Genomic DNA, 24,537 nt, shown 5'->3' on the forward strand with positions numbered 1-24,537 from the left:
TCAACCTGCAGACGATTTGTAGCTATGACAGCGAAAATTTCGCTCTCTAATAAATATTTAAAAAAATAGTCTCCATGGTAATCTGAAAAATCAGAGCAACATCAACTTTGGTCAAGTGAGAATAAATAATAAGCAATGCATGATTGCTGAAAAAAAGAGAGAAAGGATGAAAAAAAAAAACACAAAGGTTTTTTTCTTCCCCTTCCGAGCTTCTATACATTCAAGTTTAAAATTTCTGTAAACGGAGGTTATTAAGCATTAAATCTTTTTAAAAAGCCATCTGTTTTTCAGCTAAATCCAAAATTTCTGGATTACTTATTTCCATGCTTTAAGATTGATAAGAAATAAAAATACATATCTTATACACTGTAAATAATCCTCATGATAAATGTAATGGTGGATTTCGACCATAAAATCTTTATTAACTTTAAGATAAAAAATTTTATGGCCAATACAATACGGTACCTAATGATGATTTCTTTTTTTTTATGGATGTGCCTCGTATTACCAATTCTAGAAAATCACCAGTCATAATATGACGGGTGCAAATTTTTTAGTCATTTCCATTCCATTTCATTTGTAGAAACAAGAAACCTATTGAGTCGGGTCCTATCGCAATTCGTGATTCCGGAAAACGTAATTTGAATTCAATACGTCGAAATTCAAATAATTTTCTTTTCTTTCTTTCTTTCTTTTTTTTTTGTTAATTACGCGAGAATACGAAACAAGCATGATATTCATCATTTTGACTCCTCCTTATTGATTTCAATGTGATATTCTTCAGTTAGAAACATTCGTACCACAGCTGTGGCTCGACATAACAAGAAACAGAAAAAACTATTGTGGCCATCACGAAACTTTCTTCTATATCTTTTTTATAATTCTGATCCCTCCCCATGCTTGACATGGAAGCAATATTCCCAACAAAAACAAAATTACACATGCCAAAACTTGACTACCATCCCAAGTCCCGACTTATTTCATAAGCAAAGCGAACAATGAAAATTGAAAATTATTTTAAAGCCTTGCTTAAAATAATTACAAACGTTTATTTGTCAACAAATACAAGATGGCCACAGACAGACATTTTCTAAAAATGGTCGAAATAGACTCAGCACACCTCATAACGTTCGAATCAGTCAAAATTAGAAAATCTGCACGAATTCAATACTTTCTTCTATACTATATATTAGACTAGTGATACTCACACGGCTTTGCCCGTAGTTGAAAATTAAAAGGTCATTCGGTTCGCCTGTATATTTACAAATGATGGGTGATGATTTTCTCGCCAATTGGCTATGTTCATTCGCTCTCCCATTCCACGTCATGATAATTTCGTAATTTACTCGTCTATCTTATAATAATTTTGCTCCGGAAAATGTTCTTAAAATTGAAATAGAAAAAGAATAAAATCGAATTTTCAAAAAATCACTTCGAGGTGCACACCCCCATGCTACAAACTAACTTTGTGACAAATTTCATGAAAATCGGCAGAACGGTCTAGGCGCTATGCACGTCACAGACATCCTACAGACATCCAGACACTTTCCGCTTTATTATTAGTAAAAGATAAAGATAAAGAAGAAAGTTAAAAAAAAAAAAAAAAAAAACTCTATTTTCCTTTCGCAGGAACGTCCAAAGCAGAGCGCTGACCAATGGAATCCCCGGATCTGTCGTCCCGCGGCGGCGTCCGGCGCCCCAAGTGCGCCCGCTGCCGCAACCACGGCGTCATCTCGTGGCTCAAAGGCCACAAGCGCCACTGCCGCTTCCGCGAGTGTGCGTGCGCCAAGTGCAACCTGATCGCCGAGCGGCAGCGCATCATGGCGGCCCAGGTCGCCCTCAAGAGGCAGCAGGCCGCCGAGGACGCCATCGCCATCGGACTGAGGGCGGTCGCCACGGGGGCGCCACTCACCTACCTGCCCCCCCGGACCCATCTTCGGACTGCCGGCCGTGGAAGGCGCGGCCGCCAACAGGAAGGCGGTGGCACCAGCCAGGAAGAATGGTGAGAGTGTTTCATCGCACTTTAATTCTAAATACGCTGAAATCCCGATTTTGCGTTTCTCAAGGGACTGGTTTCAAAAAAAAAACAAAAAAAAAACGTAAAATAAGGAAAATACATAGAAAGCAAAAATTAAATAGAAAAAAAAACTAAAGGTGGTAAAGATTGCTCTTTTAAAAGGTATTTACGATAAGAACATAATTGCATATGCCATTTTAGATTTTTTTTTAACACATTTAGTTGAAAATTCAAGCGTTTAAGTTGAAAATACTTAGTCCGTAATAGTGAATTGTTTTTAGTCATTGAGTTCAAAGTAAATGCAGCATCTTACAAGACTGAAATATATTGCTAGGTTATTTTCTCGTCTTTATGAGAAAAAAAAGTCTTTTACTACTTGTAAGCTCCTTAATGTAATATTAAAAGAAGGAATAGGCTCTGCTTCAGGAGGTTTTTTTGCATCCTCACTGGCGGCCCAAAAGTCTGTAAGGTCGGCTGCGAATAACGGATAGAGAAGTAGCATTTCTGTTCTCATAGATAAACTTTTAACAGAGCGGATTAGCTTTAAAAAAGCACAAAAGAAGACGTATTACTTACTTAAGATGTTTTCTTTTTTTCCTTTTTTTAATTCACAGGAAAAACGAAAAATGCGTTAAATTCATAAAATGTAAAATTTCCATCCGGATTAAATTAACATTATTAGTATATGGAGAAACTGAGACCTGATGATAAAAACATGAAACGAGGGGGAAACGTAGTTTCGGGGGCGTAAAATCGGGGTTTCACTGAACTGTTAATGTTTTTGTTTTATACTGTGACGAAAGTTAAATGTATGAGAATACTCTTCATAAAGGCGCTACAATTCACAACATCGTTAAAGACTGTTACATTCTACACATGACAGTATACACATTTTCATTGATATATGTTATTAGTTCTATATAACTGAAAAAACTTTTACTGTTCTATCCAGTCTTTTGGGGGCTTGAAATGAAATAAATTGCACCAACTGACTGAATAAACACTCCGAACCAATGAACAGACACAACATTTTCTAGTCGTTTTCTTTTCGAAAATGTATAGAAGGAAGTAGGGGAAAGCGGGGTAAAACTGAGATCCTAAGGTTTTCAGGCTTCCAGAGATCACAATTTTTAGCATAAAGGAACAAAATTTTGCAAAAGTATGCACTACTTATCTATTAATGTAACTACAGTTTCAAAAGCGTGATTTTTTTTCAATTTTTATTAATTGTTTTGTAAAAAAAGTCATTTTACCCGGTTTTGCCTCACTAGTGGTGTGAAACCGGATAGACATGTTATTGTATGGGGAAAAAATTTTTTTTTTAAGTTTCCGCAAAATTCTAGTTTTATTTAGTGACATATGTTAACTATTGTCATAACTTACTAGAGTAAGTATAAAAGGACAAGACTGATGAGTTGACAGTAAATTTAACTGTCTTTACCTTTCATTTTTTGCTGTAATAATAAGGTCTATTGACACCAGTCGCAAGTCAAATAGCTATTTTCCTCTTCGGCCCCAGAGCAGCTTTCGTGGACCCAACGACGACATTGGATGCATTGGATCCATTCCTCACCACCCTTGAAGTCTGAGTAAAGTTCATTGCAGTAAATGCAGGCAGTATTGTCGTCCTTTCACTGGACTCATCCCTCATTTGCTCCTTCGGTTTTTCTTTTTTTGGACGCTTTTTTTTTATTTTCTGTCTGTTCCTTTTTGGCATCTTTATAATGTTGCCTTTTCTTTGATTCCTTTATCTTTCTTTCAGGTATTTTTTTCCTTCCATCCATCTTTGGTCTTCTTTCCATCATTTTTCTTTTCTTCTAATGTTGCCTGAAGATGAAGCTTGCATGGGGAGCCCGTCAAAATGACAGTTTTTCCTTTTCCTCCCTGTCCTCCTTCAGCTGCGTTTTTCTCTCAGTGTATGGGGGTATTACACGGTTTTGCCCCTCGGTTAGTACCCGGTTTTGCCCCACGCGTACATCTTTCATAAAAAATGCCGTCATATTACTATACAGAACGCTACAGACAATTACTTAGAATAATAACGAAGGTAATTAAATGTTGTACAAAGAGAGCTACATACCTTTACTGTTGCAGAAACAGGAACGTAGTATAATCAGTCTAATTTTGTTCAAAAATTTAAAGCAAAAACTACTCAAACAGAATTTTCTTCACAGGAACGAAAGAAGCGAATCTATTACGTTCTAATTTAATGGCCACAGCATTTTCATCAAGGTGGAAGGTAGTTCCTCTCTTGTCCACGTGATTACAGCGCTTACAGGGGCTAAAAGGGGGTACCCGGTTTGCTCCCGACTTCCCGGTTTTACCCCACTTTTCCCCTAACTACTGCCAGTAGTGGCATACTCGACCGCAAGGAAAATTCTGGAAGCGCCGCCACCTTGAGGAGTCATTATTTTCTAATGGTATTTTTCTTTTCATGAAAATTATTTTCTTTTGGCTCATCATTAAACATAGTGATTGCTTACACAAAATGGTTGTAGTCGAATCCCGCTATAGCGAACCCGGGATATAACGATCCCCCGTTTGTAACGAACCGTTCAATTGGTCCCAACTGAAGACCTATGTTTTAAATGTATTTTCAAATGTTTGTAAGGAACCCTAAACGCTGTAGAATCGGCTTTAGCAATCCAAAAATTTCTAAACATTTCAGTTTTTCATAGCACTTGTCCCAGTTACGTTTCTTGTCAATTTTTCAATAGGAAAACACCACCTTCTGCAATAGTTCCTTTTAAACCAGAATACTCCGGTCTAAACCACATTCATAACTTATTGTTCCTCTGATAATATTGTATTGCGAACTTCACACTGATCATAGCTAAATTATAGGCAGCAAAGAGCAAACCCTTGCTTATAGCGATCTCCCAAACCAGTCCGCTGCGGGTTTATTATATAACATTCATTTCATCATCATTTCATTTTTTCACACTTATTAGCGTTAAAATTTTAGCTTTTTCATCGTGTCAGATAGTTTTTACTTTTTTGTCATTTCATTTTACACTAACCCACTTCATGATACCTTTTATCATTTCAGGAGCTGCTACTTTTTTTAACGGCGCCAAACATCATTACTACTCGACAAGTTGAACATTAAGTCACAAATCAAAGAAACGAGTTGCAAAACTTTAGTCATGAATTTCTCATTTTGAACTTCACTGCAGATATCACATTTGTGCTTATCATGGCAATATTGATGCATACTTCTGCCTCGTACTTTTACGTGGGGCCTCTTACGATACGCACGAAGAAACGCACAAACAAAAACTCCCTTATTATTCTTAATTCCACAGAAATACATTGAAAACAAGAAAAAAGGGGGATGAAGGACCAGCCGGTTCCATAAAAACAAAATCAGGAACTGAACTGCTGCTTTTGTCTCGTTTCCACGTTACTTGATCATGTTGTGACTTAAAAGTGTAAAGAAAACATTCTGTTTGATGTTCTGATGCAAATAGCAGACAAAGGAATTCTAACCACTAAATAAATCTCCTTATTTAAACAACTAACGCAATTAAAAGTTAAACAAAGATTGATTACCGATGTTCTTTTGAATATGGGTAAAAAAATAGTTCGAGAAACATAATTTCTTGTATGCTTTATACGGTACTAATATTCAGTTTTATTAAATGATGTATAGCGGCGATGAAATTAGGCATTCTAGAACAATGTTTACTTCATATCAGAAATTCTAAGGAACGCTGTCTTGCATATTTTGCCGGTGAAATATTATATACATTCACGTTTTGTATTATGTATGGTTTCTTATTTTAATGTAATTCACAAATAAAAACCAAGAACTTGAGGATGATTCATTATCATTATTTAGACAAAATGACTTGCCCCTCTTCGTTGAAAAGTGAATTCAGTTAAAATACGCAAACCGATTAGAACAAAATAATAACCATCCCCCCCTCCCTCCAAGGGAAAAAAAAAAGTAAATTACTCATTTCTTACGAATAAAACATAATAAAAAACTTCCCCTAAAAGGAAATATAATTAAAATGGAAACGCATTACACACAGACAGTCTAAGTTTACGGTAATGGTTTAAGATATTAAATTTTTTAAACTGCAAACATAACATTTAAATTAAATAAACCTTCACCAGCAAAATCTTATGACGAAGTCGATATTTACTTTGCAAATACCTAGAAAACAAAACAAATGTGACTAAAATTTGCTAAAAAGATAAATGTGAATTACTATTATGTGCAAAAAAAGACACAATCTTCAATATTTAAAGTCTTAAATAGATAAATACCGTTAAATAAGAGAGAATTGCTTAAGCAAATTTCAAAAGTCTAAATTAAAATTTTGTAAAATGATATTACGGTACTTATACCTATAGTATAAAAAATTATTCCTGATATTTTCTGTGTCCAATGATTTCTACGTTACCTGATCACACAACTTTTATTCTTTTGCACAAGCCTTTTTTGGCAAAAGAATGTTCTTCTTCTTCTTCGTGCTTATTTGCACAGTTTTGTTAGATGAAGACTACAATCTAAGTGTTTCGCCTTTCTTACACGTGACATATATTTCGTTCCATACAGTATAGAATGTATATAAACAACGCATGAAGGAATAAGCACATTGTTCCATTCTATTCTAGAGTCACAACCGACTTCAACTGCATTTATGTCGAGGACTGCATACTAAGTGCCTTGCCTCCATTGTTTTTTATATACCGATAGATGGCAGCACCATCACCGGATAGAGCAGTTAATGAGAATTTAGAACTAGTCCAAGAGCTAATAGCTACCTGGTACTAGCACCCCCAGAGGTATCGTTTCACTTGGAGGACATTGAGACCACGAGCATATTTAACGTCGCCCAGTCCCCTTTAATGACGACGGTGGGTCTTCGACCAGCAAGGATCGAACCCGAGGCCCTCCGGCCCCGAGTCCAATGCCTTACCGATCAGGCTACCACGGCCCCAAGCACATTGTTGAGCGTAATCCAACCGATCGAACATGGTGAAAGTTACAGTGACGACTTCACGGTGTTTCCTTGTGTTAACTCTATATCTTTATTCTCGCGCTATATAGTTCGTGCTATTTTGTCAAAACTTACGGTATTTTTCACTGTCACCAGTTCAGAAAAACTTGATAAAAAGTAACAATTCTTCAGCCGCCTAAGTTCTCTCGGACGGATTATGTTGAAAAGTGATACTTTTGTAATATATAAATGAGACTAGAAAATCCCACCCCCTGCTCATTTCGCTCGCCAACCTTCTTTAGCCAAATGCGTTGGGTGACAATTGATGCTTTGAATGCTGTTTTTATCAATCCACATATCCAATGTCTTACGGCTTAGGAAGGTGAGACCATAGACTAATAATAAGAGTAGACCGAGCTTTCTCATTCTTGCTGATGAAGAAAATTGGTTCATAGATGTATCATGTGACTAGTGGAAGGGCTTGGCGAAGACTTTGGCAGCATGGTTGCTAGATGGCAGCATTATCTATAGGTTGGCACTCGACATGTATTTTAAGACAATGTGTTTTCATTAAAAAAAACTTCCAGGTGCAGAGATTGAACTGTTTTTCTTTTAGTTATGCATTATTTTGACATTAGTAATAGTTTTTGATCAGTTTTCGGTAACTTTTATTTCATTTGGAGCTGTCAGCGTTGGCGTGAATGAAATGGCGTAAACGTTTTGCGTTAACGCAAAAATGTACTAATCGGTATCTTAAATTGAAACTGTAGGTAAAAATCTTACCGTTTGCTGATCCTTCTTGGTCGCTTGTATCTTTTATTGCTTAGAGAGTTATTGAAATTGACTAAAGAAAATGCACAATACTATCTAAACGAAAAACTCACTATATTAACAAAATATTTACATCTTAGAATAACAAATTTACAAATCGGACTCCATAAAAGATCATTCTTCCATGTTCCATCAATTCTATTTATTTTATTTCGCGCTGGCGTTGATCGTCTGCTACGATTAACGCCCGCTGTTGCTAGGATATCCACCAGTCACATGGTTTGGTTTATGAGCAGCAAAAGGGTTGCCATAGCTCGGTCTACTCTTATTATTAGTCTATGGGTGAGACAGATTGGAATGGCTTTTTCTGGATGTGTTGTGTCCAAGGGGACCAGTTTCTATCTAATAGACATTGAAGGTCCGAAGGAGATTGGGCTAGAGACACAAATACACAAACAGATAGGCGCGCACAGATTTCAATAGTATAGACTAGAAGCCTACAACACTTGCTCGCTTCGCTCGTCAGCCCCTGTTCGTCACCTGCGGTAGCACAATGCTGCCTGCGACTGCGGACAACTGATGATTTCATTGCCTTTCCTTTCCTCCTGCATGTCCTGTAGACATCCTGAATGTCACGTCGACTGCTTTTATCAATTCATATCTCGGGTCTCTATATTTGGAGGGATGAGACAGGGCCTGATGGCTTTTCCTGGATGTCCTATATGCAACGGTTCCATCAGTATTGACCTGGCAAACATCACAACCTGGAAGAGATGGGGATACAGACACACACACAGACGCGCACAGGTTTTAATAATATAAATTACGAATCATCTTTCCGGAGCCACTTCAATTCGTGTTAAACTGGTTTATCTGCAAACCTTTCGATGAGCGCAAAGGTCCACGTCGATTAGCTTCGTGTCACTTGTGCTAATCCCAGGTTTTAAATATGAGGAATACGTACTATAAGTTACATATGGTACGCTTTCGTTACATATGGTAATATCAACTTTCATTGAAAGTGATTTACATATAGTATGAAAGAATTTGCAACACCAAAGAGAAAATACATCCTCAATAATCATTGCTTTTTTTCATTGGATTTCATATCCGAAGGCAAGAGGTTTCTTTTTATATGAAGTGTATAGCCCTAATAAGTTATATTTCAGAGACATTAATATATATATATCAGAAGTGAACAACGTTGATAAAGCATAGATAAACTATTGGTTGCAACCACGTGTTTCGGAGTTTCAAGTAACTCCCTCTTCAGTGCAAAGAAGTGTGAGCTTTGGGATGTAATATCATCCTATACGTTGCTTACTGCTGTTACATTGTCGTAAAAGATATTGATTCACATCGTATAGAAAAGGATAATTTATAAAGTGCGATTTTTTTAGTTGATAATTGATAGTACAGTATGTCTTAATTTCGTTATCTATTTCCGTTCTGCTTAGAAAAGCAGCTGTCGTTTACCCCAGGAGAGGTTTTACGAATTCTCACTCTAAACTTATTATGAAAATGGGAAGTCCTATCAGTAAACTTTGAGCGATGTTTCATTATAATGATTTAAGCATGACGATCCCTGCCCCCCCCCCCCACCCTTTAAAATAAAAAAAAGAGAAAAGTTAACGAAGAAGTTTTTTCTCCACGGACTGTTAAAGAATGATATCCAAATTTTGCAAAAAAAAAAAAAAAAAATCTTGAAAACGGATTTGTAAGCCTCAGTCGTATAACAAACCCAAATGTTTAGATTCACTTTCACTTTAGGGTAACTAAATTGTTTATTGTTTTGGGTATTTTTTAAAAACCGAAAAAAAGATTGTTTTCATTTAAAAAAATAGTTCTTCAAGTTTTTCTGCAGTATAAAAATAAGAATACTTTACCTTACGTACCTAGGACCTAAATTTCTTTAAAAATTTGTATTTCCCTTACATTTTGACTAAATTATTGCGCTTTTTTAAAACCACAAACTCTGGGATGCCCCCTAATTTTAACTCACATAAATTATACTTTATACATTTTTTACTTTCTTTTACAAAAAAGGAGGTATTGTGTTCGCGAAAAAAATTTCACTCAAAAATCGGCCTTAATTCCCATTTTGCTCACCCCCAAATGAATGTTGAGTTTTTTTTTTTTTTTTTTTCGACCCGACCACACATGGATATATGCCCAGGAACGTACAGACACCCGAAATATCCATTTTGACGAACCCCGAGTTAATTACAACGAATTATCTTCTGACGTCCGTATGTACGTATGTGTGCATATACGTATGTGCGTATGTATCTCGCATAACTCAAAAACGGTATCTCCTCGAAAGTTGAAATTTGGTACGTAGACTCCTAGTGGGGTCTAGTTATGCACCTTCCCTTTTGATTGCATTCGGATGTTCCTAAAAGGGTCTTTTACACCTTTTTAGGGAGAAATCATTGTTAATTTCAATGCTAATTCAGATGGTGATATAATTTAGCAAACATTTGGTGATACATCGCCAAGCTTTTTGCCGCCAGGTTTTGTCGCCTACTTATTGAAAAATTTGGCGATTTTTTTTTTTTTTAATTTTTAAATTTGGTTTTAATGCGGCCAATGTCGGTGATATTTAAAGAGTTAACCACTGAATCACATTAAAATTGCCAATAATGGGGAAATAAATCTGTGTAAAACGTTTTTTGCTTCAGTTCGCAAGAAACTAAGGGTGAGATATTTAGTGTTTCCTTGCTTACTCCAAGGCGCTATTATTATTAAATTGGCGTAAAAGAAAGTCATGTGATGCACACATCAGCTCGTTTAAATTAGAAAATCAACAGACCTATAGAAAGAAGAAAAGGAATGCTTATCTTTTGCCGAAATTTAATGAAGAAATGAAAAATTAATATGAATTGGAAAAAGAAAACATTATAGCAGAAACATTATGCGTTATAACGTTGTTTCTTCCTTAGACAATAAATTGTTGAGTATTATCCTAATATCAGACGGAAAATACGACAGATTAAGACAGCAATAAATTGATTGGCGACAAAATTGTGCCTGGTATGAATTGACGACCCCGTGAGTTACAAGAAAGCGGTCGACGTGAAGGGGTGGGGGTATCGGAAGTGGCTTGGATAGGGATCGATGCATCGTTCTGATGAGGGGGTGCCCCAGGGGCCCCTCCTCGCTGCCAGCGAACGACTAGTATCCAGCAAATAAAGTAACCACAGATCCGATTATCGGCTGCGAAAGGAGTCCGGCCGCTGCCGGCCTATCGACATCGAAGCCCCGGGGAGTTGACACTTACCGAGAATACAGAAACTAAACCAATTAGCGCGGATTGCGGATTTTTTCCCCATTCACACTTATATATTTAGCCGCTATGAGTCTTCGAATAAATAAAATACATAAGTCTGCGATAATTGCGTTACGCTGGTAAAAGTTTTATCTGAATAGGAAAGGACATATACTTATAGTTGTCGATGAATAATATGAACCTTGTTGGCTTAAATTGTATCGGCAATGTTAAAAATAGTTTCATCTCTGAAACGTAGCTACATTTTTACTCTTTTAATGTCTTGTATATATTTTGAGTAAATTTTATGTAATATTTTAAATCGTATGTTATTGTGTTGCAACAAAGTAAGTAACTCTTAAACTGAAAGGATTAAACTTAAAAAGAAAAAAAATCAAATTTAACAAACATCATATTTTTGGGGCTAAACCTGGCAGCGTACACAATGGTGTGACAAGGCTCTCTGTAGTCTCCTCGATGCTGGCAAGTCAGCTTTGCCTAAAATGCAGGTCCCGATTAACCTCTGAATCAGGGGAAGGTTGGCCTCATTTTGAGGCCCCCCACTTTTTGTTTGGGGAAAATTTTCTAAACATTCTATGCACATTGATACAACACTGACTAATGCTAAGTGACCCAGCAGAATTCAGAGTAAAGTTCATTCCACCTTACCGACTGACAGAAATTTTGTTTATTACGTACTAGAAAGTCGCCCATCAAGGTATGACGGGTGAAAATTGCTTCTTCCTGCTACATTTTAACAAAGCCATTGCCTATTTGGTGATATTTTGAGAGTTGAAATTTTCACCCTAACTTCAGTGGATTAACCCTGAACTCCAGTAGATAGAGTTTACAGTTGACCGATTTTTCGTTTCTTCATTATCCTGAAATGAGTCTTACCAGTAAAACAGTTAAGCTACCGCATCGAGTTCAGTCTTGTCACAATAAACCCTTTCCCTTTCATGTCAAATATCAACGAAAAATATAATCAAATTATCATGTCGTGTCGCGAGTTTCATTGTTGAAAGAAGCACGTTACTCGATCATTGGCCATTATATATATGAAGATGTTGCACTTGAATTCTCAGCAATTTGGGTAGCGACATAGGAAATTAAATGTCTTAAATGTACAATAACAGATTTAAATCAAATTCCACATTTGAAAATCTAGCTAGTGGCTACATTTTATTAAATGTGTCCTCACTTTCAATAATTAAATTCTTACAAACTTTTTTTTTTTTTTGAGCAACCACGATTGCTTATTGTTTTCATTTGACTGTTGAAAGATGTCTTTTGATTTTTCCGCCGTCTTCCTCTGCAGCACCATCGTAGGCCGGCTACTCCCGATGCTGCTCCTCTAGCGAGCACTGCACTGTTAAAACTACAGGTTGCGTTTGGCACCTTTCCGGGGTGAAACGCTTGTTCACCAGCGGCACCAAATACGGAGCAAAAATCGCACCTCTTATTAGGGTGAAAAATAAGCACCTTTTAAAAGACAGACAACGGCGGTGAAAAGAAGGAACCTTCAGAGAGATAAATGGCACCCTTACTGATTTCTACAGTAGATCCTCTTCCCCCCTCCCCCGTTATTGTGTGCGTTTTTGAATATTATTGTGTTTATTGTTTGGGTTTATGATATACAAAGTCTTAGTACGTTTTTCACATTGAATTGATTTTGGATTAAAATTTGTCATTTAAGGCATTTGATCACATTTCAGACTTTCCAACATAATTTAGAAGCGTTCATGACTTCAATTCCTCTATCCGAGTTCTAACTCTCATAAAAACCCTTGGATTGCTCTGTGGTTTTAAATGATATTGACATTTACTACAGCATAATACCAAAAATTACGAGTGTAGGCATTTATGGATAATTTACAGGCACAGCCTGTAAATATATTCAGTTATATTACAATCACGGAAAAATCAAATCGTTTCATAAATTGCAGGCGTTTTATAAACGTTCAAAATATTTTAATCAAGAGTAACATATTGATACATATATATGGTTCGGCATTTGAATATCCTATTTAAACGTATGTAATCTAAAAAAGCACTTTTTTTTCTTTTTTAAATAAGAACTATTTTAACATTAAAATCAAAACAAATTTTTGGCTTCCCACATAATGAAAAAGCATTGGAAACAGAAATTAGAAAAAAAAAAATAATAATAGCGTAAAAATAAACGCGTCTAGACACTGCATTCGTTTTTTTGAAATAACACGAACGAAATATTTTTACGTAATGAGTCATGGCATGAAACACACAGAGAGATTTCTTTTCCAAGCGTTTTATTTCCCTTTGCTACGTCTACGCAGCTATTTTACTGAGAAGATAAAGACATTTAGTGTATCTGCTGTAGCAGTTAAGTTACATCGTTGAATTTTCATAACGGTTACTTATTAATTATTTCGTATTGCTAACAATAAACATTTTGGGGAAAATCCAAGAGACCACTGACGCTACAAGCAAGCAACAGCATATATTAGTACACATGATAGAAAAAGCCATACATCACTATGATAAAACGGTTAACTATAAACAATAAGTAGTACTTGGTTTACTTTGTTGAAACTTGACTCTGAAAACACTAAAAGCCTGTTGGAAAGTCTTAAATGTTATACCATGATTAAATGCCTGTACTTACGCAAGGTTTTGAAGGTTTGTCACAGAAATGTTGAATTTTAATCCAGTTTCGTTGTCTATTCAATGTGAAAATTTAACGTAGTAACAACTACGTTATTGCATCGTCATCCGCCATTAAAGTGGCTGAATCGAACTTGTGCCGGACCGCACAGCGCATGTGCGAGCGAGGCACCTTTCCGGAGGAAAAGATTCTTCAACTATTGGCTACGGCGTTTGCTGATGGCTCTTCATTACCTTCTTTCATCCACTGAGGTGCTAAAAGATATCGGAACAATATTTTCTAGCCTCCGTGGCTCCCTATGGCTCCGTCTTTGCACCCTAAGGCAAAAAACCGCACCGATCTAGCACCTCCAGTTCTAACAGTGCTAACCAGGTTGCGTTCATACCAGTGGCGTGCCGCCCATGTACCAGAGGGACTAGGCTGGTCCCTTAAATATTTACCCCTTCAAAAAATTACCTTGCAGAATAATTTATTAAGAAAAAACGTGAGCAGAAAAACAAGTTTCTTAGAAAGCGCTACTTCTTATACTGCTCCTCCCTCCCTTTCTCCCCTGTGTGCGACGTCTTAAACGGACTTGTCCGAGTTACTCGCTCTGAAGAACCTGTTCCCCAGATCTCATATAGCTTTGTTAGATCCTTGGCGTTCGCTCGCAAGCTTATTTGATTATTTCACGCATTTTTTAAACCAACGGATAAATTTTTGTTTCCGTACCTAGTGTACAGGTTTCTGTGTGAGCTTCAGGAAACAACAAATTCACTCGTCAAAGTTATTTTCCCGCGTGCATTGTGGTTTTTTTTTTTTTTGTAATGGAAGGGGACTCGGTCGAAAAAACAAGTCCCCAACTGGAGGAGCATGCGCAGCAGAACAGACTGCCCGGGAGCTCGGAAGAGAATTGCTGCGTGCTGGACGTTCTCGCTAAACTTTCGTTCGGAGCTTTGACTTTCCAAGAGAAAGCTCAAATAATTTCACAGAGCAGGCCTACTCCTGACCTAGCAATATCTACGAAGCTAAAAAATTACAATCGGCATTTTAAGAAAGATTACTTTGGACTGTTAAATGGCTGACTGCTTGTAAGTCAAGAAAAAAATGATTTTGCTGGCCCTGCGTTCTTTTTGAAAAGGAAAAAGGCGTCTGGAATGCCAATGGATTTTCAGATATGAGCAATTTCCACAAGGCAACGATTCGTCACGAGAAAACCCAAGGACACTACCAAGCCATTACTCAGTTGAAAACTTTTGGTAAAACTTGAATAGATTTTCATCTTAGTAAGCAATGTCGCTCATCAATTTTGACACTGAAGTTGATAATAATAGGGAAATTATGAAAAGCTTGATAGATGTAACATGCCTTCTATCAAAACAGGAGTTATCGTTTAGAGGCCACGATGAACATCTGGAGTCTCTTAAGGCAATTACGTTGAAGTTTTAAAACTGATATCTAAATATGATGCAAAACTGGAAGCCCACTTGCAGAATGCTAAGGTTTTCAAAGGCACCTCAAATCGCATTCAGAATGATCTGATTCAATGTATTGCAGATGTTATATGTGGGACAAAATTAAGAAAGAAATGAACTCAGCGCCTTTTTTTTCAATAAGGTTTGATGAAGCAACTGACGTTGCAAAAATATCTCACCTCTCTACCATTGTACGATACGTGAGAAATGGGGGAAATAAAAGAAAGGTTTATAGATTTCAAAGATGTCAAGTGATAACCGTACCTCAAGTGCGTTGACTGAAATAGTATTAGAAATCTTATCTAATTACAAATGCGAAAAAAATAAGCTCGTTGCCCAATCATACGATGGAGCTTCAGTCTTTGCTGGACATTTGAATGGGCTGCAGTCAATTGTGAAGGAAAAATTTCTCTCTGCCCTATTTGTTTACTGCTATGCGCATAGACTAAATTTAGTGTTGTCAAAGTCGGTAAATTTTATTAAAGAGTGCAAAGTGTTTTTCACAATGTTTGGAGGATTCCCTTCATTTTTTGCTCACTCATCAAAACGTGTACATGCGTTGCAAGAATCTGACGTAAAGAAGCGTTTTCCTTCTGTGGCAGCTACCCGGTGGACTTACAATTCTAGAATTGTGCACATGGTTTACGAAAACAAATTGGAACTAATAGCTTTTTCCAGTATGTATCTAGTGACGTAGATAAATGGGATGCTAGCACAATTGCTTCTGCCACTGGTTATCTATCCTTCTTAAACACATTTGACTTTTCTTTTCTTCTTGAAGTATTTATTAAGATATTTTCTCTAACTGATACGTTGTTTAATGTCCTGTAAAATAAGTCTCTGGACATTCAATTTTGCTGTGAAAAAGTCAAAGAGACAATATCCATCCTAAAAGAATTTCGAAATGAATTCGATGAGATGTACCAGAAAGTTACTGAACTCAATGCACCTCCAGAAAAACGATGCCGACGAGATGATTTTCAGGATCCGAAAATAAAATACTTGGGAGTATATAATGAAGTAATCGACACGATTGTTGGCCAGATGGAATCACGTTTTCAAGACCTGAACGAATTACAGTTTTTAGAGCTGCTGAATTCCAAAAAGTATCAGGCTTTCAAAGCCAAATTTCCAGAGGACAGTTTTAACTATCTAAAAAAGAATTACGAAGACATATTCTGCTATGACAAACTACGCAGTGAACTTGTAGCAGTCTACAGGTTAGCAGATTTTTCAGGTAAAGCAATCGTCAAAACCATGAATTTTTTAAGAGAGACTGATTTAGCAGATGAAGCCTATCCGGAAACTTACAAGTTATGCTGTCTTGCATCGACAATTCCAGTGAGCACTGCGAGTGCTGAACGAAGTTTTTCAGCCCTAAAGCGGATAAAGACATACGTACGGAACTCTCAGGGTGAAGAAAGGTTGTCCAGATTATCTTTGTTATCGATTGAAAAAGGTCTTCTACAAGAGCTGCAGCAGGAAAACGACTTTTACAATGCTGTGATAGAAAAATTTATTGCTATTGGAGAGAGAAAAATTAACTTGATTTATAAATAGCTTAACAAAAAAAAAAAAAAAAAAAAGATTGTTGGGATATTTAAAGATTAACAAAGCAGAAAAAGGAAATGAATTTGTTGACTGTAAGTAATAAAGATTTTTTCCCCCTTATGTGTTCAGCTACTAATCCATTGCAAATACGTAGTTTTAATTTTGTCAAAGCTCAGCATAAGAAAATATTATTATTATTTCGGGAAAACTTTAGGAGAGTATTTTTCAGGAGTTATTGTACATATTTTGTGTATATGTATTATCTATCTATCTATATATCTTTTTACTTTTGTGTATCGTAATTTACCTTAACCAACTGGTCCCCTAAAAAATATTGATCCGCACGCCACTGGTTCATACCCTACACAAACGCGTACATACAACACATGCCTACATACACACACACTACCTACACACATGAACGCCTACTCACGCGCGTACATACACATACACATACACACACACGCATACATACACATACACACACGCATGCATACACATACGCATACATACACAAACACACACGCATACATACACATACACACACGCATACATACACATACACACACGCATACATACACATACACACACACATACATACACATACACACACGCATACACAAACACACTCATGCATACATACACACAAGCTCGTGATTGCGAAAAGCATAATTTGAATTCAAGATGCCAAAAATTCAAATTACTATAATTTTTTTTTAAAGGAAAGTTCAAATGTTTGCAATTTTTTTTAAAAACACAGTTAAAAGAAGAAACCGGAATTTTTTAGCAGTTCTACAGTGATATTTGGGGCCCCTAAAAATTCTGAGGGGAAGCTCAAGCTTCCCAAGCCTTTGGAGTGATCAGGCCCTGCTAAAATGTAAATTTGTCTGTTAATCGTTCATTTCGTGTCACGAATTGATTTGTTTTTATCATAAATACTAATGCTCTTTTGAATATCAAAGATATTCATAACATTTTTGAAACTTTCATTGCAGAAAAATCGTCAATGGAAAAATCCGAGTCAAACTCTCGTAGCTCCCCTGACTCCAGCAAGTGCAAATCATCTCGTTCCAATCCCCGACCACCTTCCACAGAGAGAATCAGCCCAGGGCCGATGCCAGCAGACTTTCGACCAGGTCGGTTGTCCCCACTGGACATCCTTAACCGGCTCTTCCCAAACCAAAAGAAAGCGGTCATGGAGCTAGTTCTCCAAGGTTGCAATGGGGACATCGCCAAAGCCATTGAGCACTTCCTCTCTGCCGACGACGCATTGTACCTACGCCATCCTTCAGTGAGTGGTTACAACTACTCAGACATGCCCTTCCTCCAACCTCGTCCGATGCCTCGACTCACCCTCGGATCCATCAAGTCAGCATTTACTCCTCTAGCTCCACCTATCGCTCACGCGACGACGACCACACAACAAGATACTGTACAGTCCACTCTATTCGGTTCCGTACCCCGATTATCTGAGTCCTCCCTTTACGTTCCGTATTCTTCCCTGTCTCAAAACTCACATCTATTGCTTCAGCCTTGTCCAGCAGGTTGCATCCAATGCAGGAGAACTTTTTCGTTAGTGAGTGAGACTGAAAGTCAACTCTGTCCTAATCCAGACGAGCAGATAAAAGACACCACAGGAAGATTAGCACAGGAGGCAGTGGACCTTTCAGACAGGTCTTGGCAAACGGGTAGTCCAAGTGGTTGAAAGCCATTTTCGAAGAAAAAAAATTTGAATTTCATTCATGTGTAAATAATCACCCAATCATAGTCACTGCATTGACTGTCGCCACTATTCACCAGACGATTCGACCTTCGATCCTACAGTCAAACCATCAGTCCAAGACTTCTTCAACCAATAAGAAGTCCAACCAAATGGCTTTTATCTGCAGTTCAGGTGTCTGACCGAGAGTCAAATAGTTTGGTGAATACGGGCGTAAGCTTGTCAACAACTGATGTTCGTATGCACCAGCCGATTCTATCCTCAGTCAGACAACAGAACCGCTTTTGTCAGCCAATTCAATCGGTGATTCAGGAGTTTGATGAAGGCCCAAACCAGCCAGTGAATACAACCATGAGTGTTCACGTTTACGACACGTAAGCACGATATCAAATACATTTAGGGTAAAGTGTGTAAGCAACCGATCGCCGTGTGTAAGCAAGCAATCGTCGCTTCAGAGCAACAGTTGTGTCTCACTGTTGCACTGAGGCGACGATGTGTCGAATATTTTGTAATGAGGTAAACGGGGAAAAAAGGCACACACAAATGACTATTGTGTAATCATTCCTATTTGGGAAAGTAAGCATGACTACATATCCTTAGTTTTGTTTCAATATTGTAAAAGCTCTCTTCTAGACACTGTATTTTAAACAGGAATGGACTTATAGATGGACAGAGCATGTGTAAGCATACTACAGGCCACTGTAGTCTTGTTGCAGTGGTGTATACTAATAGATGATGTCTGAACAGATTCAATACATATAGTATATATTTCTTTCAATTTTTATAATTGTTATCATATTTTTAAAATTCTGTGAAGTTTAAGATTTATAATTCGAAAACCTAATTTTGTTTTATTTCTTACTTAATCTCTGGAATTTACTAAAACAGTCGATTGCTCAGTTAAAGCAGAATGATTGACTCGCAATTACGGATTTCCTATTCACCTAAAACGCATCAAACTGTTTAATTTGGATGAAATGTTGGATATGAATGTTTCTATCATACAGACGAATATCGATGGGAAGTGCAACGCTCAATGAATATTTGTTGATTTTCTTTGCATGCATGCATTTTGAAATTTTGCTTGTAAAATTTAATTTAAAAAAATGGTACTGCCAGTGATACAATGTAAATTACGTTCATCCAAGTTGCCAATTTATTTTCAAATTCATGAAAATACAGGATGGCTCTAAACTCTTGTCCAAACCATTAAGAGATGATGAAATTCATTTAAACAAGCGATTTTCGTCCGACAATCTACGTGTGTGGTGAAAGCAGTATGTCTCTAGGTCAATGTAACTGATTGCACAAAGCACTATTTCCACTTCCCTCCCACATATATTCGCTTTTAATTGTGAATTTTGATAAATATAGCCCATGTTATGAATCAGAAAAAGGTGGACATGAATTTTGTGGATGGTACTCTGCAAACCTGTTTTCCAGAAAAACGCATGCTGCACTGCAAAAACTTCAACAATTTGCGTCGGTATCAATATGAAACAATTCTTCGTCGACATTATACAGGACACAGGAAGGTGCCATCAGGAGTGCGAGAACACTGAGAATTGTTTACTGCAGTTGAAAATCTGATTTGCAAAGATCTGGTAGAATACTGAGCTTGCTAATGGTCGCAGGTAATTTTAATCAATCAGTAGTACCATTACCATATAAGAAAGGCAAGTCTACCTTTCCTGATTAGTGAAACCAATCATCTTTTCTAGAATTCACAATGGGAAAAGACTAGTAACACCTGATTCACCGTCCACCCTAACCAGGGGCGTGCAGAGAGGGTGGGGGAGAGAAGGGACACCTGTTGTCCCGGGCCTGAAAGGGACCCGACATTTTTAAAATGACTGATGAAATATAGGGGTAAACAATATCGAGGGGGGGGGGGGGGCATAAAAGTCATCATAGCTTAAGTAGCGTCACGTCCGCCACCTTGGGGCTAAATGTCGTTTTCCTTCTATGTGTGCTTTAATGGATGGCTTCCTGATTAACAGGAAGTTAATTAGAAACTACAATCAAGAAGCAAAACACGTGACTTCACCATGGCAGACATAGGAATAAAACATTGTTTAGCCTCAAGATGGCGGACGTGTCGCTACTTTAATCTACGATTCAGGGCTTTAGCACCAGAGAGTCGAACCACCGGATGAAACCTTCTTCAACTAACAAGAAGACTTCAATCTGGCGTTCAGGTGTCTTCTGGGCGAGAGTCAAAGAGTAGAGTAAATCAGATAGTAATCTTGAAATCTTATGTTAGTGTAGTAATGAAAAAATTTAAAGAAGTAGCAAAACAATGAAATATGTTTTTTGACGCATAAACCAATTGCCCTTGGCTCCCGGTTTTTAAAGTATAAGATCTTAACATCGAGTGAATCTTTTTTAAAAAGCACCAAATTTAGCTAGAAATTAACATTTAAACAGTTGCTGTTGCTTCGTTAGCTTTCAAAGGAATCAACATTCTGATCACCGTTTCCAGAACTTTCCATTTCTCACTTAATTTGTCGACTTTTCATAAAATGTTTTCCGACTTCAAGTTCTTATATTTCAATAACGGGGAGACGAGGGCAAACGATTTATGCATCGAAAAACATGTTTTACTATACTCTTTCAATTGCGTTTCATTAAAAAAAAATCATTTTTGCACTATTTATGTAAATCCCTGATAAGGTAAGTGAAGAAAAGAAGAAAAAAAGAAAAAGAAACTCTCTACAAATACAAATAAAAATACAAATATGACGACCAGCAACAGGCTCTTGGCCCAGCTTGGCTGGTCCTAGTCAATTTATTAGTCCTCAATGAAGATCAGTGGCCCTCTTAAAGCTATCCCACCCCCTTGTTCATTACCATCACCTCTTCCGGTAAGCTGTTCCAAATGCCCACAACCCTACTAAAGTAGTAGTTTTTCCTTATTTCCAGGTTAGCCTGAGATTTGAATAGCTTAAAACAATGACCCATCGTCCTACTTCCCCCCCCCCCCGGTGCAAAAAATTTAATCCATTAACATCATTCATTTTGATAAATTTAAACAACTGAATCATGTCCCCTCTGATCCTCTTTTGCTACAGGCTATACAAGGCTGCGTCCAATGATAATACGTATAGTTTACTCCTTAATGTGGGCGACAACTATTCAGAAAAAGTTGCTTGTCTGATTATATTCTATTACCCCTTATTACGTTTTCTTAAGGAGCTTGAAATCACCTTTCACAGACTGCACGTGAGTTAAAGACTAATATTAGGTAGCAGATTTGGAAATATCAATCTGAATTCTTAATAATGTTTTAAACGGATGAAAAATTAACCAATATCTGTATGTGCTACTAATTTAAGTAGAGGTTTGGTTAACTGTTTCAGTTATAAAATTGCTTAGCTGAAAAATTAAATTAAAAATGCAATATTATAGCTTTGTCTCATTTAGGTTACGCGTCTCCCACATGGATCTTTTTGTAAATTAGATTATTTTTTTAATATTTAATACAAAACTGTAAATTAGTATATTAGTCATTTGTCACGAATAATAAAAGAAAAATTTGTTCTTATTTTTTGCGAGTACTTTGTTTTATTTTACGAAATATTATTTAACCTTAAACATAAAATAAAATGACTAAAGATTAGTCTTCCTTTTTCAATCAGTTTTTTAAAATAGTGCCTTTACACAAAGGCTAAAACTTCGCTGAAAGGGAAACTTGTGCAAAGTCGATTGAATAATCTTTGAGACTTTTTGGTAGGATATTTAAAATGTCTCTTTGTGTTTCGCATTTCATTTAAATAATTAAACATAAATGTACCAAGTAAAAATAGATGTGCTAAACAGCTTAGTTAAGCTATATTAGAAAATAATAAAGACAATAAAGAAAAAGAACTATAAATGAATTATGCACAAGAAAAGGAGAAAACAACGTATTTTAAAGACCCCTTGCTCGACTAATAGTCATAATTGTAAAATACGTTCTAAAATTCATAAATTCAGCTTAATTTAATTTTTAAAAATAGGAAATATTCTTTGATGATGGAAGCATTTTCGATTTTTAAAACCATGTTGAGACCAAGGAATATTTATATCTAGTAAAGAAAAAACAAATATAAGTTGAAAGCATTTTTTTTTTTTTTTTTTTTTTTTTTTGTTGAGAAAATAATCTTAACGTTTCGAATTATATGATGAACAATTATTTTATCATGGTTGCATATAAAATAAACTTCGAGGGAAAAATTCTTCGAATCCACAAATAAAACGTTTTAGGAACCGTGTTCTTTAAAAACATCAAACGATCTGAGACTCACAGCTTAGATTTAAACTTCGTTCTAATTTTTTGCAATATTTAAGTTTGAGCAGAAAACTTTCTCTAAAATAGAAAAGTAAAAGTATTAGAAATAAGGAGTGTTTTTAATTCTTTTAAAAACTCTAAATTAAAATGTAATTGAATCTGTGATGGAAGTTTAGAATAAATCGAAAAAAGGACATTTTATTACGATAAAATAGTGCAATATGAGAACACTTAAGATGTTATATTCAAAATGTCAACTGATTGAGATTTTATGTGCACAGAGCTACATTCCATATGAATTGTACAATTTGCTCTAGTTTTTGTATCTATAATGTATATTGTGAACTATATGTATGAAAGAAAATAAAACTTGTCATCTGCATGCAATGTTTTCCTGCTTTACATAAAAGTAAACAATTGAAAGCATCGTTTCTCCGTGTCCTCATTAAAACCACAAAATCTAAATCAGCGGTTCGCAACCTGTGGGTAATTAACCCCCCCCCCCGAAAAAAAAGTAAAGTAGGGTACCCAAAGGATAAAAATAAGTACCAGAGTTGGATCATTGTTAGCTCGCAAAACAAAATAATTAAAAAGCATGCATACTAAATCAACCTAATCGAAAATCAGTTTTGATTGAAAGAAAAAATAATAAACTCTTAGAGATGGACTTAAAATGTGCACTGTCCAAACAACAACTATTAAACAAGTTTTTATTACTAAACAATATAATGTCAACCACATCTAATTGACTATTGACTGATTTTGTCACATACTGCTTAGAAACAGGTGTTTTCTTTAGTTGAACTGAATAATAATCTAGAGATTTCCTGCCGCTATTCATGCTTTGATTTTAAGATACATTTCAGTTTGATCATTAATTTCAGCACCAAGATATTTGAACTCACTTACTCGCTAACTCTCCTTTAGATCCTCCCTATATTAAAAATTCTTCACATTTTGGTAAGAACTTAATTTTTTTCTTGCTTTTATCATGCATATCTTTAAAATATTGGAAGCTAAATAAATTTTCTCTGAGGAGATTAGCAGATCAGAAAATCACTCTCTGAGTGTATAGCCGAATTCCTGGCCAGAAGGACCAGACACTTTTTTATGAAAGCTTCACACTGTTGCGATTAAATCGCTCTCAGTCAAAAACGTCATATCTCAATTACTTTAAAAAAAAAAAAAAATAGCCTTCAAAAAACACAAAGACACAACTGAAAAGCTAAAAATAACCGATTGCACTTACATACGATCTCTCAATTTTTAATAACCTTTTGAAGTCGAGGTCTCCTACAATTACTACCTAACGTAACTGACTACCTACCGAATCCTGAATTCAATACTAATTGATTTAAACACGAAATCAGTCTTTAGAACTTAATCTACTAAGTTACGTTAGGTTTTAAAAAACGTAACTGTAAGTTACGTTTACAGGAGACCCCGACTTCAAAAAGTTATGTAAATTGAGAGATCGTATATAATTAGTTAGGTATATTTAAAATAATTCATTGTATAGTCATTAAAATCAGTGTTTATTTTATTATTTCTAGGTTTGGGAAGGGAATAGTATGTAACTGCAACCGGTTATTTTTTGCTTTTTAGTTCCTATGTGTTTTTTGAAGGCGGTTTTTTTAATTTAAAAGTATTTTTTTTTTTTTTTTTTTTGCTTTTTAGTGGTGTAAATATAAAATAAGTTCGTAGGATAGAGTATGTGGTATATGAGGTTGAGGCATTTCTTATGCGTATCTCGAGTAAGAAAGCGTCGAGCACATGAGTCTGAAAACAACTAAGATGAGAAAGATAGAGAAAGAAATAGGCCACAGCGTCTCGGAGACTTCCGACGACTGTGAGGAAAGGCTTTTTCAAATGAGCAACTATATACAAAAA

General features: G+C 36.2%; 1 protein-coding gene across 1 annotated transcript; it reads left to right on the forward strand.

Moving 5' to 3' along the window:
* The first annotated feature begins 1,655 nt into the window (after positions 1 to 1,655).
* LOC129235295 (doublesex- and mab-3-related transcription factor A2-like) lies at positions 1,656 to 18,362 on the forward strand. The gene is given in 3 exon segments (XM_054869023.1): positions 1,656 to 1,919; positions 1,921 to 2,002; positions 17,653 to 18,362. Coding segments are annotated over 3 exon segments (1,056 nt in total).
* Positions 18,363 to 24,537: the final 6,175 nt, after the last annotated feature.

This window comes from Uloborus diversus, chromosome 2, assembly GCF_026930045.1.
Source record: "Uloborus diversus isolate 005 chromosome 2, Udiv.v.3.1, whole genome shotgun sequence".
Classification (NCBI taxonomy): domain Eukaryota; kingdom Metazoa; phylum Arthropoda; class Arachnida; order Araneae; family Uloboridae; genus Uloborus; species Uloborus diversus.